General features: G+C 39.6%; 1 protein-coding gene across 5 annotated transcripts in view; it reads left to right on the forward strand.

Moving 5' to 3' along the window:
• The window catches only part of svild (supervillin d), a 64,528-nt gene that overhangs the window by 10,143 nt on the left and 38,134 nt on the right, over window positions 1-16,251 (forward strand). For all 5 annotated transcript variants that reach the window (XM_054762815.1, XM_054762799.1, XM_054762807.1 and 2 more), the window contains one exon: window positions 11,557-12,022. In XM_054762815.1, the coding sequence (XP_054618790.1) occupies window positions 11,670-12,022 (353 nt within the window). In that variant the 5' untranslated portion in view covers window positions 11,557-11,669. The remainder of the gene's footprint in view (window positions 1-11,556; window positions 12,023-16,251) is intronic.

Below are 16,251 nucleotides of genomic sequence, written 5' to 3' on the forward strand. Positions count from 1 at the left end.
GCGTGTTTGTGTGTGTGTGCACGTACAGTATGATCCCCCAGTGAGATAAACCCCACCCTTTCCACTCAACCACTCCATTCTCCATGCTTTCTGCCTTGTTTTAAAAGCCCCAGTGTGTATTTCTGTGGTTTTGTCGTGACTCTTCATTTGTGTGTGTGTGCGCGCATGCTTTTCCCATACGACACATTTAATGGCTTCTTTGAATGCAGCAAACAGTAGGCCGGAAGCTGAGGACAAAGAGCTAGTCTGTGTAAAAATAGAGGAAAAAACACACTTGCTCCTCTGTGCAAATACAACTTGCAGCTCTGTTGGGGTTGAATCACTGTATATTCACAAATAGACAGGCGCCTTACCTCAATAATTGCTAGGTGCCTTGTCTACTAAGATAAATAAACACCACACTCCAACTATATACAGTGGAACCTTGGTTAGCATTATTTATTCCTTCCAGAAGGTCCGAGTCTCACCAAAAAGGACTACCTCCTAATACCCATGGACCATAAAAAAATTATGCAAATCTAATTAACCCATTCCAGAAAGCCAAAAATGTTTACACAAAATACATTTTTATAGTTTTGCAATTATAGTTTGACATGCACAAAACAATTCCAAATGCATATACTGTAAATACTTGATGATGATGAATTATGAATAAAAAGCATAAATTAACATTTAAGGTTACTTTTACCTTCATTGACGACTGGAAGGTGGTGGTGATTAAGCTCGCTGCCATATCATGTCTTTGGGAACAGTCACGTCTTCAATGAAGGTAAAAGTAACCTTAAATGTTCCTTTAGCCTTTTTATTCGTCATTTATAAACGTTTAGAATTGTTTTATGCATGTAAAACTATAAAAACATGTTTTGTGTTAACATTTTTGAGCGTCAACTGCTGATAACATCATAGACGGAAGGAATTTACACCGGAATTTACGGTGAGTACCATAATTTCCGATGTACAGTATAAGCCACACCCACTAAATTTGGACAATTAATTTTTTTACATATGTAAGCCGCACTGGACTATAAGTCGAGGGTGTCCACGTCATAAAATGGAATATTTAGTGCACAGAAATACTTTATACAGAAAGATTTTTTAAACTTAAAAAAAACTAATAAAATAAATGTTTTTTTCCAAACAGTGGTGCAATACGGCTATTTAAACCGTGCAGAACAGTACACGGCTATTTAAACAGTGCCGGATAGTGCATGTAACGTAGATAACAATAGCCTACCAGACGGCCATTCATCGTCATCGTCTTGGGAACATAAACCACGAAAGTCTTCCTCTTTTGTGTCAGAATTGAACAGCGTCATAATTCCTTCGTCACACATGTCGTCGTTCTCGTTCTCTTTCAGTGTGCTCTCAGTGTCCTCCTCATCTGACAGTAGTCCAGCCTTTCAAAACCCATTGAAGAAAGTTTTTTGTGGTTTACGTATAGTACATTGTATACGTGAGCGTGTAGAGGCGCTGCTATTTTGACCGGCGCATCTTTTTTTAGACTACGTTACTGGTTAGCTCAGGAAATCTATTGACCGATTGCATGCGGGTTAAACCATCCAACATGATGCTACTCAGCCAATCAAATCTGTACATCGGCGCTAAACATTGTGACTCAAAGTACATCAGAGAAGCGAATCGAGCGACACAGAAGAACAAGTAAGACATACAGGCGAGGAGGTAGAAACAGTGATAGAAACTGGATAAAGAGGACAGCAAGATGCAGTCCTAGTCCTAGTCCTATCTTGACCTAGATTGGATCATTTTTTGCATGTTAATTTAGATCTGTTAATTTTTCTGTATGCGGTCCTCATTGCCGAAGCTCTCTAATCTGTGTGATTTGCTTCTTCTTTGGTTTTGTTTTATATTATTTTTGGAGAGATACCTGTGATGTCACTTTTACATTTTTTCCTTAGGTTAACTTTGAAGTCAACCCGTGAGCGTTCAACCTTGGACGTTCCATCGTATAAAAGTGCATTTGAACAAATAAAGGCCTTCTCCCTAATAAATGCCTGACTCTAACAGACTCCTACAACAGGCACTCTGCAGTTAACCCCCGTATAAGCATATACAGTACATTAAGGGCTGTGCCCCATGAAATGTACATGAAGTAGAGTATTCAGCACACTGTCTTTTGCACTGGTGACAATGACAGCTCCACACAAAAAGCAGGTCAGCAGTGTTTTTACAGTGTCACTTACGAAGGCAAAGCAGAGCGCAGGCATGAGTAACCGTGGGGGTTGTTATGTCAACTGGCTTATGGCTGACTGGCTTCAGTCTGCGGGAGTTCTGGTAAAAAGGATTTGAGGGAGTTTATGTCTGTATGTGACTATGGAGGGAGGCAGGGGTGGATTAGTACCCGTTTTTACCCCCTCCTCCTCTTCTCAGGCAGCAGTTCTTGTCCCCGCTGTGCCCCTCTAACACCACCATAGCCCCCCGCCCCTTGGCACCCTGGAGACATATGCCCCACAAAGCCATCACATCCACACCCACAAAGGCCCATTCTCTTCATCCACTACACACGCCCTTTTCATCCTCATGTATCCTCCTCCACCCTGAGTACTTTCTTCCTTCCTTCCTCATAACCTCGTTTTCCTCCTTTTCTCCAAGCAAGGAAAGAGGCGAGTCATGTGATTGAGGGGGATTTTTAACAAACACCCTTTGAAGCACTCTATTTGCGGAGTCACATTTCAGCAGGATGAAATGTTCCGACCCTACAATTGTGATTAAAACCTCGCAGGTCGGATACTTAAACCACTGTAAGTGCTTAATGATTGCGTTTTAATGCGAAACATATTGGGCCCCTTCAGCATGTGGCTGATTGTTGTATGAGGGTGGCTTCAAAACTGTGACACGACCCCCTCCTCTGCGTCCTCGCCCTGTTTGGCCAGAGGCCAGCGCTTCATTTACACTATGTTGAAGATGACTGTGGTCGCTGGTCGGTCACATGACCCAGATGCATGTCATACAACATAATGTAACGGCACAAATTACAGACTGATTTGTCACTATGGTCTCTGTCCCACAGAGAAGCAGATCTGGCATTTATTTACCTGTGCGTTTTGCACAGAACCCAGTGTACAATCGTCCCTCATTATATCACGGTTCAACTCTCGCCCCCTCACTATATCGCGGTTAAAAAAAAAAAAAAGAGAATAAATTATTGCTGTTTTGTGGTTGAGTATGGCCTATTATTAGTCAAAAAATATTAAAAAAGAAGTTTCTGTAGTATTCTGGTCACCAGGCATCAGTAATGTTAGGAGACATGACGTTAGATTACATTACCTTTCACACTGCATGGAGATGGCTGCCAAGCCAACAGAGCCGAGCTGACATGCCATGGCTGAGATCAATTGGAAAAAAAGGTTCTCCTCCCATTCCCACTTACTAGTGGTAACTTTTTGGCTTCTTTGCCCTTCATCCCTGCTCCGTTTAAAACACTTTCTGAAATTTAGAATAAGTACATTGGAGAGGAACTAGCTTGCTAGCTTCCTATGCGAAACTTTGCAGTTACTATACTAAATACTAATAATTAGAATTTCAAATTCACAGTTTCAAAGTTTACAGGTCATCAAAATAGTTGATATTGTTCAGTAGTTCATAATTCAAACCCATACGGCAATAATGATAGTTACACATAATTCCTCAATAATTGTGTACATAAGCTGAGTAATATGTCAGTGAAAATAGCTACATAGCGTTCATGTATTAAGTCAAGTTAGCATTTGCTATACAACATTATTGTTTTTTTATCCTTGTTAAAACATATTGCTCCTGTCGTCTGATTTTCCTCCTTCCTTTCTTCTTCCGTAATGGCGCCCTACAGCCGCAACTTCTTCTTCCTCCTCTGCCTCTTGGATGCAACCGCAGGTGCCTTTGACGGTGCAGAACGTTTCGTTGACTTTGCGGGTGTCGTCGGGGATAAAACTTGCAAACATACAGCACCTCAGAGGGACACTGCTAGCGATTGAACATTTATGTAAATTTGACAAGCCGGACACATTCTGTACTGCACAGGAAGGCACGGAGGAAATTGATCGAGATTAGTCTACAGTCCCTTAGCCAATCAGGATGCAGAACACAACGCGTGGGTTCTACCTTAGCCAATCAGGACACAGAACACAACACACATTCCTATACTGCAAAAAAAAAGCACAAAAAAAATTCAGCATAAAAATGACTTCGGATTATATCAGTATCATTTTTTCTGCCGATATTGATATTGCCGCACGACTGAGACCTCTACCCAGCTATACGCAGTTTATCATTTCACTGATTGTGTTAGTCCAGAGTTTTATACCTTGCACTTTACTTTGTTCTTTTACGGATGTTTGTGCCACACGGAAATGTGCAACTTTCCACATCATATTGTTGCTGTTGACAGTAGGAGGACATGTTATTTTAGTTGACTATTGGTCATTGATTTGTTTTTAATGATTTAACTACTTTGTTGAGTTTAAAATTGTTTAAAATAAATATAGCACTTTTTCTACTACTTGTATTGCATATTGCAGTATTTGTCTTATATTGCACAAATTGTGTTTATTTGTGGTATGCATCTAGTGGAATCACAGTAAAAGAAGCATAATGTGTTCATTCATTACACAGCATTAGTTTGAGGGTAGAGCTGCTGTCAATATCAGTATTATTTGATATTAGTAAGAAAGCTAACTGTAATGTCGAGCATCAAAAAATACTCATAAAGTAAGGACAACTTTTGTGACGTATAACTTGACGAAACTCAAATAAACCCAAAACAATGCTGGGTTGAATTTATCGGTTAGTTTTATATTTTATATTTTATTTTAAAGAGCTCAACTATGAATGCTACATAGACCAAAAACTTGGACCAGAGTTGGAGTTACAGCAACAAAACCTGCAGAAATGACTAATTAATACGAGGGCTTGTGTATATAAACCTCTTGACCATGAATATACAGTAAGATGAATACACTGTAAGATGTCTTTTCAGACTGTTTTTTTAAGGAAAAAAATACGGTCCTGGATAAGCGCCATTGCAGTACTTATCAGACAGGACAATTGCCAGATCGACTTTTCCAACCGCATTTTGTGTCAGTTGCATGTATACAAAACAGCATGTTTGTGCATGTTTATTGGCTTTTGTTCACATATTAATATAATAAACTATCCACCATTAGTCTTATTTCCCCTTGCTTTCTGTGTACTCGCTTTGTTTTTCTCAGCAGAGGGAACTTTCCATTCTCTACTTTGTTCCCTCAGGAAGAATGTGTCAGGACCTGGCTTCATTAAACTGCATCCTCCTCTTTTTGTCAGCGTCCCTGCAGAGCTTTCTGCAACATCCCGTGGATGCTTGGAGGTTTTCATTGGAAATATGGACTCAAAAGACATATTGTTGCTGTCCAACACATGCTTCTTGTACTGTCTTATTTTTATGCATCCTTACCAGAGCCTTCTCAAACATTAGCTCATTAGTAGAAAAAAACACCTGGAATATATATTTTTCCATAGCCAAGATTGCTTTTATCCCCTCAAACAAAACCACAGTTTATGAGTGGGGCGTGTCCTGCATTCCTGCAGTCCTTCGGTAGAAAAAACATTATGTACACCAATGTGCTTCAGGTCATTTTTAATCTCTGAGGCTGCGTTCACATTTGTGGTTTGGTATTCTGGTCCGGACCAAAATTTGTGAAAAAAAGATAGTTGATGCGCAATTTGGTGCAGTTTGCTTAGCGTTCACACTGGTATTTTTGTAGTTACGTAAGAACATATGCATAAAGTAAGGACTAAATCGGGCAGCTTTTGTGACATAACATATATGCATTGTGAAATAACTCAAATAATCCAAACCAACCTGTCATCTTCTGCGTAAGTTATTGTTATATTCTGATATATGTGGGAGCTTAGAGTTCACAAAAAGCTTCTAAAATACAGTGGTACCTCAATTTGCATTCCAAAAGGTTTGGCGAAAACCGAAACGTACGACAACCTGGGCAGTTTTTTCCATAGTAAATAATGTAAATCTAATGAATCTGTTCCAGACACCCAAAAATATTTACAATAATAAATTTATCAAGTATAATTCAAATTTTACATGTAAAAACAATGCAAAATAATTATAAATGAAGGATGGATGGAACTTGATGCAGACTTCCCATACATCCTGGTGATATCAAATTCAATAGTGTTTCTCACCTTCTTTATCAAACTGCTGACACTTGCAACATTCTTTAGTCCCTATGGCGGGATATTTAGCAGTCGCACTCAATTAAAAAAAGTGATTCACAATTGCTTAGGGTGCTTTGTTAGGCACTTGTTTCACGGAACGATATAGTACAGGACAGAGTAGTTTGTTGCAATACTGTAAACGGAGGCAGTGTACTAAAACCAAGGCAACATTTTGGCAAATTTTTTTTATTGAAACTGAATCATATGGAAACTGGGGTGTATGAAAACCGAGGTTTGGTTGTATACTTTTAAAGCACCCTAGTCACACACACAGAGGAAAGGAGCAGAAAAGAGACAGCACTTCCAATGCAGTTTCTCTTACATATTTGTCATTTCTGCATGCTTTTTACTGTCATTCTAACACTGGTCCATGTCTTTGGTTCATTTTCACTCTTGACACTCTCAAGCACCAAGCCGACATTTTCTTTGCCTCGTGTTCTCAATAATGGAGGTCCTTGTTGGCATAACAAGAGAAGAGGTTAGTGCAGTACCTTCTCAGCTGTGGTGTCTTGTTGTGCTGCAGCTTAGTTATGTCTGGTCTCTCCAGAACCTCCCATTTCTTGGAACGGTTCAGCATAAACTACTTCAGTCTTGTGCTTGAACTTACAAGTGGCCATTTGTCTGTTGAACCCATTCAAAGATTTCTTATCAGTCCCTTCTTGTAAAAGATCTTTGGATGTTTTCCAGCTTCATGAGTATGACATTTCCTGATGAAATTAAGTTGCATGAAATTGGGTCTACGGCACAGTCAGGAAGCGACACACTTGACTTGTGTTTTAACAGATCTTCCTCCCTGAGCCAGTAACAAGTCCCAGTGGGTGATGCAAGGTTAAAGAGTGACTGGAAAATGGAGAATTGCATTTGTTTGTATGCCCTGGAGGAGCAGAAATCAAATTGGCCATCTGAATTTGCTGGTAAAACAAGAAGGACGGCATACCTACATACCAAGGTCGATGGTACGCTACCTTTGGGGAAAACAGTCAAGGAAATGTCTCTCTATAACTAGTTCCCCTTTTGTGTTCATCAACGTAGCCTCATTTTTACGTTTTCAACTGTACGACTCACCTTTAATGCCCATTGTAACTTAAAATAACATGACCACCATCCAAACAAAGCAATTCTGGTTCTCCATGTACAAGCTTTAGTTGTGTGCTGATTTGCACTCCTTTTTTAGGAGGCGAGCTACGTGACTTATGTAAGCTTGTGCCTACTCCTGAAGTCAACATCCAGCCTTGAGTTCCTTTTTTGGCTTCTTAAGGCAATTCTCTGGGATAGGAGTGACATTTTTTTTAAACTAAGGTGCAGTCACTAAGCACAAGAAAGGTATGTCTGCTTCATTTTAGATGTTTTGCAATGCCTGGTTACGTCAGCTGCCCAAAAATAGCTATATTTGGTGCAGGAAACATGAGCTAAATAGTGTACTTATGACTGAAACTATTGATTAACTATTAAGTCATTGTTTTTTACCAGGGGACCCCGCTGAATACTCTCGAAGGCTATACAGTACTTATGTAGATAAGGGTTTTTGAATTTAACAAATGGCCAATTGCCAAAGGGTTTTTGAGTCATACTGGTAGTTTTAAATTAATATCCTATCCTTATCAGTAGTTTATGGGCATAAACTAGGATAGGCATAAATACTGTGTATTTGTTTATGTAATCTAGCTTGTCTAGTCTAGAACCACTGCACACAAAAGGGTGAACATTTGTCAAATCATGCACCCCTACTGTGTCACATGTACTATTATTTTTCTGAGAAATACACCACACGTTAGCGCTGTTATTAAATCTTGTAAGTGGGATGGACTTGAAATTTCTCACACAGCTCAACACGCTTTTACACTGTAACTTTAGGGTGACCAGATCTGGTACACACTTTTAGAGGACTGACAAGCACATGCCTGTGAAATTTGAGTAAGATTGTATGAAAAACATGGCCGCCATCAAGCAAAATGTCTTTGGGAGGATATCTGCATTACATGTAAGCAATGTCATTTCAATCATTTTGACAACAACCCATAGGAGGCACTGCAAGTGTAATTTACGTGTTATTGTTGTCATTAGTTTAAGTACAGTATATGTCAATTATATGGCAACACATTAAATATTTTTACAAGTTTGCCTCCCAGTTGAAAAAGTTAGGGGAAACCTTGTTGTAGAGCATATATTTAATCATCAAGCAATAACATGTCAGTAACAGTTTCTCTATATTGGCTGCTTACAATGGACTCGCCCTCATTGGTTATCCTTGTTTTTTCAAGTGCAGAAGGATTACAAAGAGGTCAGAGTGGACACTGTAATATTTCACAGCCTTATTATTTAAGCGAGCAAGAAACCTGATTCTGGCTTGTTTTTACTTGCCAGCAGGTGGTCATGAGTCAGAGAGCCAGAGGCCCTCTTGAGAGTTCCTTCAAGCTTGACTTACATCATAATAGAAAATGTTATTGGAGTAAGCTAATTGATTCCACTTTATGAGCAGACTTCACCTCTCCTTACCCCCATGCATTGACCCCTCGTACACTTGGCCTTTTTTTCTTCTTTTCCATTCTCATTACTGACATTGTCCAGGCGCAGCACCTCCCGCTGATATGCTTTCCCTCAAAGCTGTGCTCCTTGCCATGAACATGAGCTCATGTGCTAAATCAACCTGTGCCCTATAATTGGAGGGATGCTACAAGGCTGCATTAATCCCGATGCGCCCCCTGCGCCATAAACACACCTCCATGCGCTCGTTGGCAGTGTCTTACATCATGATGCCCCCAAAGCATCTTGAGCTTACTTAATGCTAGTCTGTGGAAAAAGCAACGTTGTTGGCGTATGATCCATTTAACCCGTAAAAGTCACAGTTTTTACCCTTGTTTCCCAAAACAGTCCCTTCATTAACTCAATTCAGTTATTTTGGTTGTTATTAGCTTAGCCTTCTGACTGTCACGCACATATGCGTGAGTGTTAGCCACATGGCTACATTAGCTACATTGTTTGTTCTTCAAATGCTGTATTAAAAGTTTTTTTAAACATGCTACCATCGCAAGATAGTTTCCGTGGCATGTGTTGATAGTTGTTGGGAAAAGTGGGAGGACAACTGTGCCAAAGACGTTTGGTAAGTCAAGACATAGGTGAAGACACTATACTGCACAAAAGGATCACTGCGGCTGCAATAGTACTAGCGATATCTAGCGATATCTTCTTTTGTGATCGTCGGTCAAAGGCATTTATTGGCATATGTTGATCTTGTGATTTTTCACAGAAATTGTCCGATGCTGATCGGTGGCCGATTGATCGAAGCACCCCTAGTTTTTATAAACCTGAATGCCCAATCCCAAAGATGTATTTCTACATCTTTTACAAAATCTCATCTTTTATAAAAAGAGGTGATGACACAAGTGCACACTAAAAGATGTCACTGTTAGAGCAGTTTTAAGCCATAAAAACGGCCACAAGGTGGCAGAACTCCATTTGATAAGAGTTCGGCAGGGATCTTTTGCATGTAAAAACACACTTGACAGCAAGGGAGAAGTGAGAGAGCGTGGAGGAGTGTAGCGTGCAGAAGGTTAGGAAATTTTAATGCATGCACACAACGCATGTCTGACATTATAGAGTGAAAAAAGGTTCTCCTATTGCGTGTGGAAGTCGTAGATTTTTGGCTTCTTACTTTGTCCTTCTTCCCACTCGATTTGTAACACTTTCTAACACGGTAACACTAGTTAGCTCGGTAGCTTGCTATGGTAGCGGCGTCCGTCTCTTATGTCTCTGCAGTGATCCCGTAGCCTGCATAATGTGGTGTAAACAAAGAATAATAGGAGTATAAAGGTGACTATAGGGCAGGGGTCACCAACGTTTTTCCTTGTGAGAGCTACTTTTACGAAATGAAAATGGGCAAGAGCTACTCATTTTTGTAACATTTATTTTCAGAGCTTATTTTAAACCCAAACAAAGCAAATATGCTTGTTTTACCAGAACATGAACAAAATGCTGGTGTCCACAACTCACATTTTGTATTTCAGAATGCATTTCTTTCTACTGTTCTTTCATTATTCACTGAAAACCTGAATGAAAAGCAGGCTTGCGGGCACCTCATGTGGTCGTGGGGGGCTACCTGGTGCCCGCGGGCACCATGTTGGTGACCCCTGCAAGGGTTTTAGTTCATGTCTACAAGGCTCTAATTATGGTTTAAAATATTTAGAAAGTCATAAACAGCTTTTCTGTGCTCTAACTATGAAAATATTTAGTTTATTAATATTGAATCCTAGCTCGAGGGGGACAGCAAGGACATTGATTGGTGCCGTCCGTCCAACACACAACTGCAGATATCTGCTAGAGAAGAGCGCACCATAAAGAGTGAAACAGCATCACATGGCTGCAGGTCACATTGTGTTGCAAACAGTCCCTTTTAAATATAAGAATATGTGATATAAATATATGAGAAGTTTGAGTTGAATAATTGCCGCAATTTGGCTCACCACTTGTCATCGCGATGTGATGGTGGGCCCCACAGCCAAACCAGCTGAAAACCTTTGGTGTAGAGTGCATGCATTTACAGATCTTCTATTCTACATAGTGGACATGAAATATAAGGTGATCATGACATAAAAAAAAAAACTACTCCTGTCTAAGTTTCATACAATATTTTGAGAATCAAAATAATCAAATGAGCAGAATGTGGAACAGCGAGGGTTAAATGAGGCCTAGACGTGCGGTTTTTGTCTCTTTGAATATTCAACGGAACAAAAATGAGCTCATCTCAGCTTTTCTAATTCATTTAACCGCAGTTTTTTGAACTCGTCAAAAAAGTGATAGAATTTTCCACAAAATGTCTAAATGAGATGATTGTTTTCACAGCGACACATTGCTTGGTTTGCCGGGTCGTGGGCACCCTTTAACTGGTTAGCTGGCGCTATAAGATATGCAGACACACAAACTCCGACCACACTCATTTCCTCCATTTAGAGTTTCTCATGCATATGTGTTTGTAGTAAATACAAAGTCATCACAGGGTTTGGATCATGCTCAAGAGGCCATTAAACACCAATTAGGCGGAAAGTTAATTGGGGATAAAGGCTTTTAATAAAGTCCTGCTCACTCTTTTCCAACTGGCTGCAATAGTTGATGGAATCGATGTCATATGAGATTTCTCTGAGCAGAGCAAGCTGACATCATTCTCACAAGGGGCTGTTAGCTGCCTAAAAGGGTTGGGCCGAGAGCGCCACAGCTGAGTAAATTGTGGCCAGTTCCCTCTGATAACTGGCGATACAAACTGAATCCAGTTTGACTGCAGTCTTTGAGAGACAGATGTAAGGAAACCTCCCATTATGTCACTCTAATAATGTGTTCTTCTTGTGTTTTTTGCAGTTCTGCCATTTTAATGGAGTGAGACACTGCTGCGTTTTTGGATCAACACATCTTAGCGACGAAAAACAATCATCCCCTTTGCATCCGCTCCCTGATCATCATCATCTTCATCAATGGATGCGATGGACACCTTACAGAGCTCTGCCCCAGAGACCAAAGCCGAGCGGATCGCCCGCTACAAAGCCGAGAGGAGGAGGGAGCTGGCCGAGCGCTATGGCACCACTGAGGAATTTACCTCCAAATATGTCCGCAGTAGGGACAGGAAAATTGCAGATTCATCCGAAACAAAGCTGAAGGAGAAATATGAGGATAACGGGTCAGAGGAAAGGTACACAAGGAGAGGCCTGAAGAGTAAAGTCGATATCGACACTGATATTAAAGATGATTACGGAATCGAGAAACTGAAGCACAACACTAATTTAACTTCAAAAACAGAAGTTGAGCCTTCCATCAAGACCGATGTTAGGTGAGTTTAAATACAAATATTGATATACAAGACATCTCTTCTTTTTCCTAGACCTGTTTTTGGGGGAAAATATCTTTAAGACAACATTTTTGTGCATCATTATTTTTATTCTTAACCATAGATATAATATATTTTGTAATTTATTTATTTATTTGTTTATGCTTTATGATTTTATGCCACTGTTATCTGAGGAAGCCCAGATTTTTTTTTTCCCCAGTTCCCCAGAGTTTTACCTTGTTTGTGGGTTATGGCTGCAACAGTAGTCCTTGTTATTATTAGGATTATGAAGTTATTATTGTGCCTGTTGTGAGATCATTTAAATTAATAGTTCTGATTTTTTGACATGAAGTTGTATGACATCCCCATCAGCAGTGGACTATATCAACAGTGACTCACCTTCTCAAAACAATATGCGTTCAAAAGAGTAATACATTTGCATCATAAAAATGTCTAAAAAAAATCAGACCTCACAAATTGTTCAGCGTTATATTTGTCTCCCACTGTGTCCCTGCGCACTGTTGCCTCTCCATTCATGTGTATGTGATGAAGATGCTCGCATCTTCTTCCGCTGTGAGCATCTTCATCACATACGAATGGAAAGGCGACAGTGCGCAGAGACACGGCGGGAGATAAATATAATGCTGAGCAATTTGTGAGGTCTGATTTTTTTGAGGAGGCATTTTTATGATGCAAATGTATTACTGAATTAGGATTAGGTTATTACAGCCTTGACTAGACCAATAATTCATAACAACATTGACTTTGATTCATTATTATTTTTAGAGCAAATTTCTTATATTAAAAAAAACATACACTTATTGCCCTTAGGTCCCAAAATGGTCCCTCTCATAACAGCCAAATAAAAATGTAACATAGAAATATTTGTTTTCACTAAACGTGTCACGAGACACTCACTTCACGAGACTAGACGATACACGAAATCGGGTCTACGAGAACGAAACAAGACGAGATTTTAATGACTTTTAAGAAAAGTACAATGACAAAATATATAACGATGTATTGTAATCCATCCAACCATCTTCTATGCCACTTATCCTCACTAGGGTCGCGGGTATGCTGGAGCCTATCCCAGCTGACTTTGGGTGAGAGGTGGGGTAGACCCTGGCCTGGTTGCTAGTCAATCGCATGGCAAAACAGGGACAAACAATCATTTACACTCACATTCATACCAATGGACAATTTTGTTTTTGGAATGTGGGAGGAAACCGGAGTACCTGGTGAAAACCCACGGGGAGAACATGCCAACTCCACACAGAGATGCTCAACGGAGATTCGAACCCAGGTCGTGGCCAATATGCTAACCACGAGGCCACCGTGCGGCCCCTATATTGTAATCTACTAATTTATTCTACTACGTTACACTCTAAGCTAACTGACAAAAGGGACTGACAAAAGGGCTCACTCCATTCATGCCGTTGTTCTATGGAGCAAACGTGCCAAGGTGCTGAAACCAATGCACAGAGTGAACTCTCTTCCTGCCTATTTGGAGGCGAGAGACAAGGAAAATAGACACGCATGCACGTGGCAATATATTGAAGTCGGCAAAATGATCGAGTTAATTTTTATTTATTGCATGATTCATTAAATTATTATCGTCCCTGGCGTAGTGCCCATGATCTTGAAATCTTGTCACGTTTTAATCTTGCGAGATCTTATGACATTAGATTTTGTGACGCCCCTACTTTTCAGGACATCCAATCTTTTCAACAGTTTCAGACATAGCCATAGACTTTTAAACAATAACAGTTGATTTCTGGTCATTCAGCTGAATTGAGTCCAATTCACATCACTACTGCTACTTGAAACCTGTTTCTCAAAGCCTAATTCAGACTGAAACCAAATCTTCTTAATCATCTTCATCTTAATGGGTCTTTTTCAGTCATTTGCAATGAGTGTAAAATACAACCTGGGATTAAAGGCCAACAAATGTGTTTGACCAGACTTGATTGGACCTGTTCATGGCAATTGCATAACCTTTATAAAAGTGTTTCAAGCACACCTCATTGCAAAATGTAGATGGTTATTAAAAATGATTGCTCAATGTGGCTAATGTGCAAAACTGCCCCCAAATCAAGTGGGAACTTCTACCCTGCGTCCAACTAAATGTGCCTTACTGGAACTATTAAGTTGAACTAAATGAAAACAAAACAAAAGTAATAGTCATTTAAATGTCCTACGAGGATTCATTTGGATAGAGCAAACAGCTTTCAGGACTAAGTGCCTTTCATAGAACTACTCTTCGTGTGGTGCCTGGATGGGCCGTAACATGTCCAGTCATGGCTCTGTGGGGTGTTTTAGCTGCAGTCAGGCTGAGGACTCTGCAATGTTCGCATATCCTGACTTGTCTGTTCTCTACAAACAGCCTGAAGGAAGAAGTGAGAAGTGTTAGTTTGTGGTGCCAAGTCTTCATGCCTTGTACTTAATCATGCAAGCTATTAGGCTAAGCGTGACTGATGTGGTGTAGAACATTTCTTTTTATTAACTTGGGAAAGATGTGTTCTAACACGAACTTACATACTCAGTGTTATACTCAGGAAATGTAAGTCTTGAAGTGATCCAAACTATGGTGCTTTTTTCCGAATTTCTTTTTAATATGGATGCAAGAATATGCAACAAAATTGCACAACATATGTTGCCACCGAGAGCAGGATGTTTGACTTGCATGCCTGTCAAGTTAGCAGCTAATCTTCCTGTTGTGTTATGACCTCTGCATGCCAGAGTAGTGCATGCATAAAAGGACAAGGAAGATATTCTATAAATAGTCCTAATTATTATCAGACATCTTTGAACTTGTCTGAAGACATGTTGATTAAATTTTGTGGTGACAGTAACAGTACAGTGTTACCCCCTGTTTGACTCGTACGTTCATTCCGATGACATTATGTGGCCAGAGAACAATAACAATGCAGTTTTTAAACTTGCTAAAAAAATACTACAAATGTTTCCATAAAGGACAAGAAATTTAGATTTTGAATAACCAAACCAGTGTTCCCCCTGGTGTTGTATTTAGCCCCTGAACGTCCACTTTTGTGCACATAATCACTGAACCTTTTATGGTGAGATGTTTGCCGGTCTCTGCTGCAGGAATAGCACGAAGGAAGCTCAAGCGCAGTGGCCACCAGTGATAATTAAAACTGTCAGTTAACAGATTTATCTGTCCCAGACAGGAATTTTTCTCTGTGAAACAACACTACTGGAAGAGTTACGAGCCAAAAAAACTTTTTTATACATGACTGTAAATTTCACTTGTGGCGCCCCCTATAGATTGTGGTCAAATTCTGTAGAACAGTGGTTCCAAACTTTTTACAGTCACGTACCCTTTCAGACATTTTACTTGAAGCCATGTACTCCCTGCTCTCCTGCACATTTAAAAAACATAAACCTTTTTTAATCCTCACTAACTTGAAACATTAAACATGATTATTTGGTTAATTCATTTTATAGTAAATAATTCTGGTTCAAAAATTTTTATTTTGCATGGTCAAATTTTGGTAACGTTTTCCATGTAACGTTTTCCATGAGCCAAAGACAAAGGCCGCTATTAAAACAACTCCAAAAACTTCCAGCTAGTAGCAAGCTGGTGTGATGTGGCAAGGTGTCAATACGTCATTAACGCAGTTCGATCGGCGTAACAATGTTAATAATAATAACAATGTCGCTGTATCTTGGTTAATATGCACGTCACATTATATGGAAATGGCGCTTAGTTGGCGCTTTTTTGAGTTTTTTTCAGAAGGCTTTATGGGTGGAATAAGTGTTTTCCATTACGTGCATTTTTAGCTAAGTCTTTTTAGCTGTTTTTATATCTTTAGAATGCACAGAAAAGAGAAAGACATGTGTGCTCATGTCTCACATAAGGAGTGTGGATGATGGGCAAAATTCCCCCCAAAAAAGTGCAGTTTTCCTTTAAGTCTGCATATTCATTTGATAGCAAATTGAAAGGGAAAGTTTAACAAAAGTTTAACAAACATGATAATTAACAGTACCCAAAGTACAAATATACATACAACATACAGCGATAAAGCCTAATTTTTGGTAGAATTCCCAACCTGACACGCACATACATTGACAAGTTTTCCCAGTGTAGGGATTTGAACACCAATATAAATGAAACCTTCGAGATGAAACACTCTTAACATAACATAACATGATCATCAAACTGACTTACTTGTTCATATAACTCACACAGGGCAATGAAAAACTTCATG

The sequence above is a fragment of the Dunckerocampus dactyliophorus genome, chromosome 2 (assembly GCF_027744805.1).
Source record: "Dunckerocampus dactyliophorus isolate RoL2022-P2 chromosome 2, RoL_Ddac_1.1, whole genome shotgun sequence".
In the NCBI taxonomy this organism is placed as follows: domain Eukaryota; kingdom Metazoa; phylum Chordata; class Actinopteri; order Syngnathiformes; family Syngnathidae; genus Dunckerocampus; species Dunckerocampus dactyliophorus.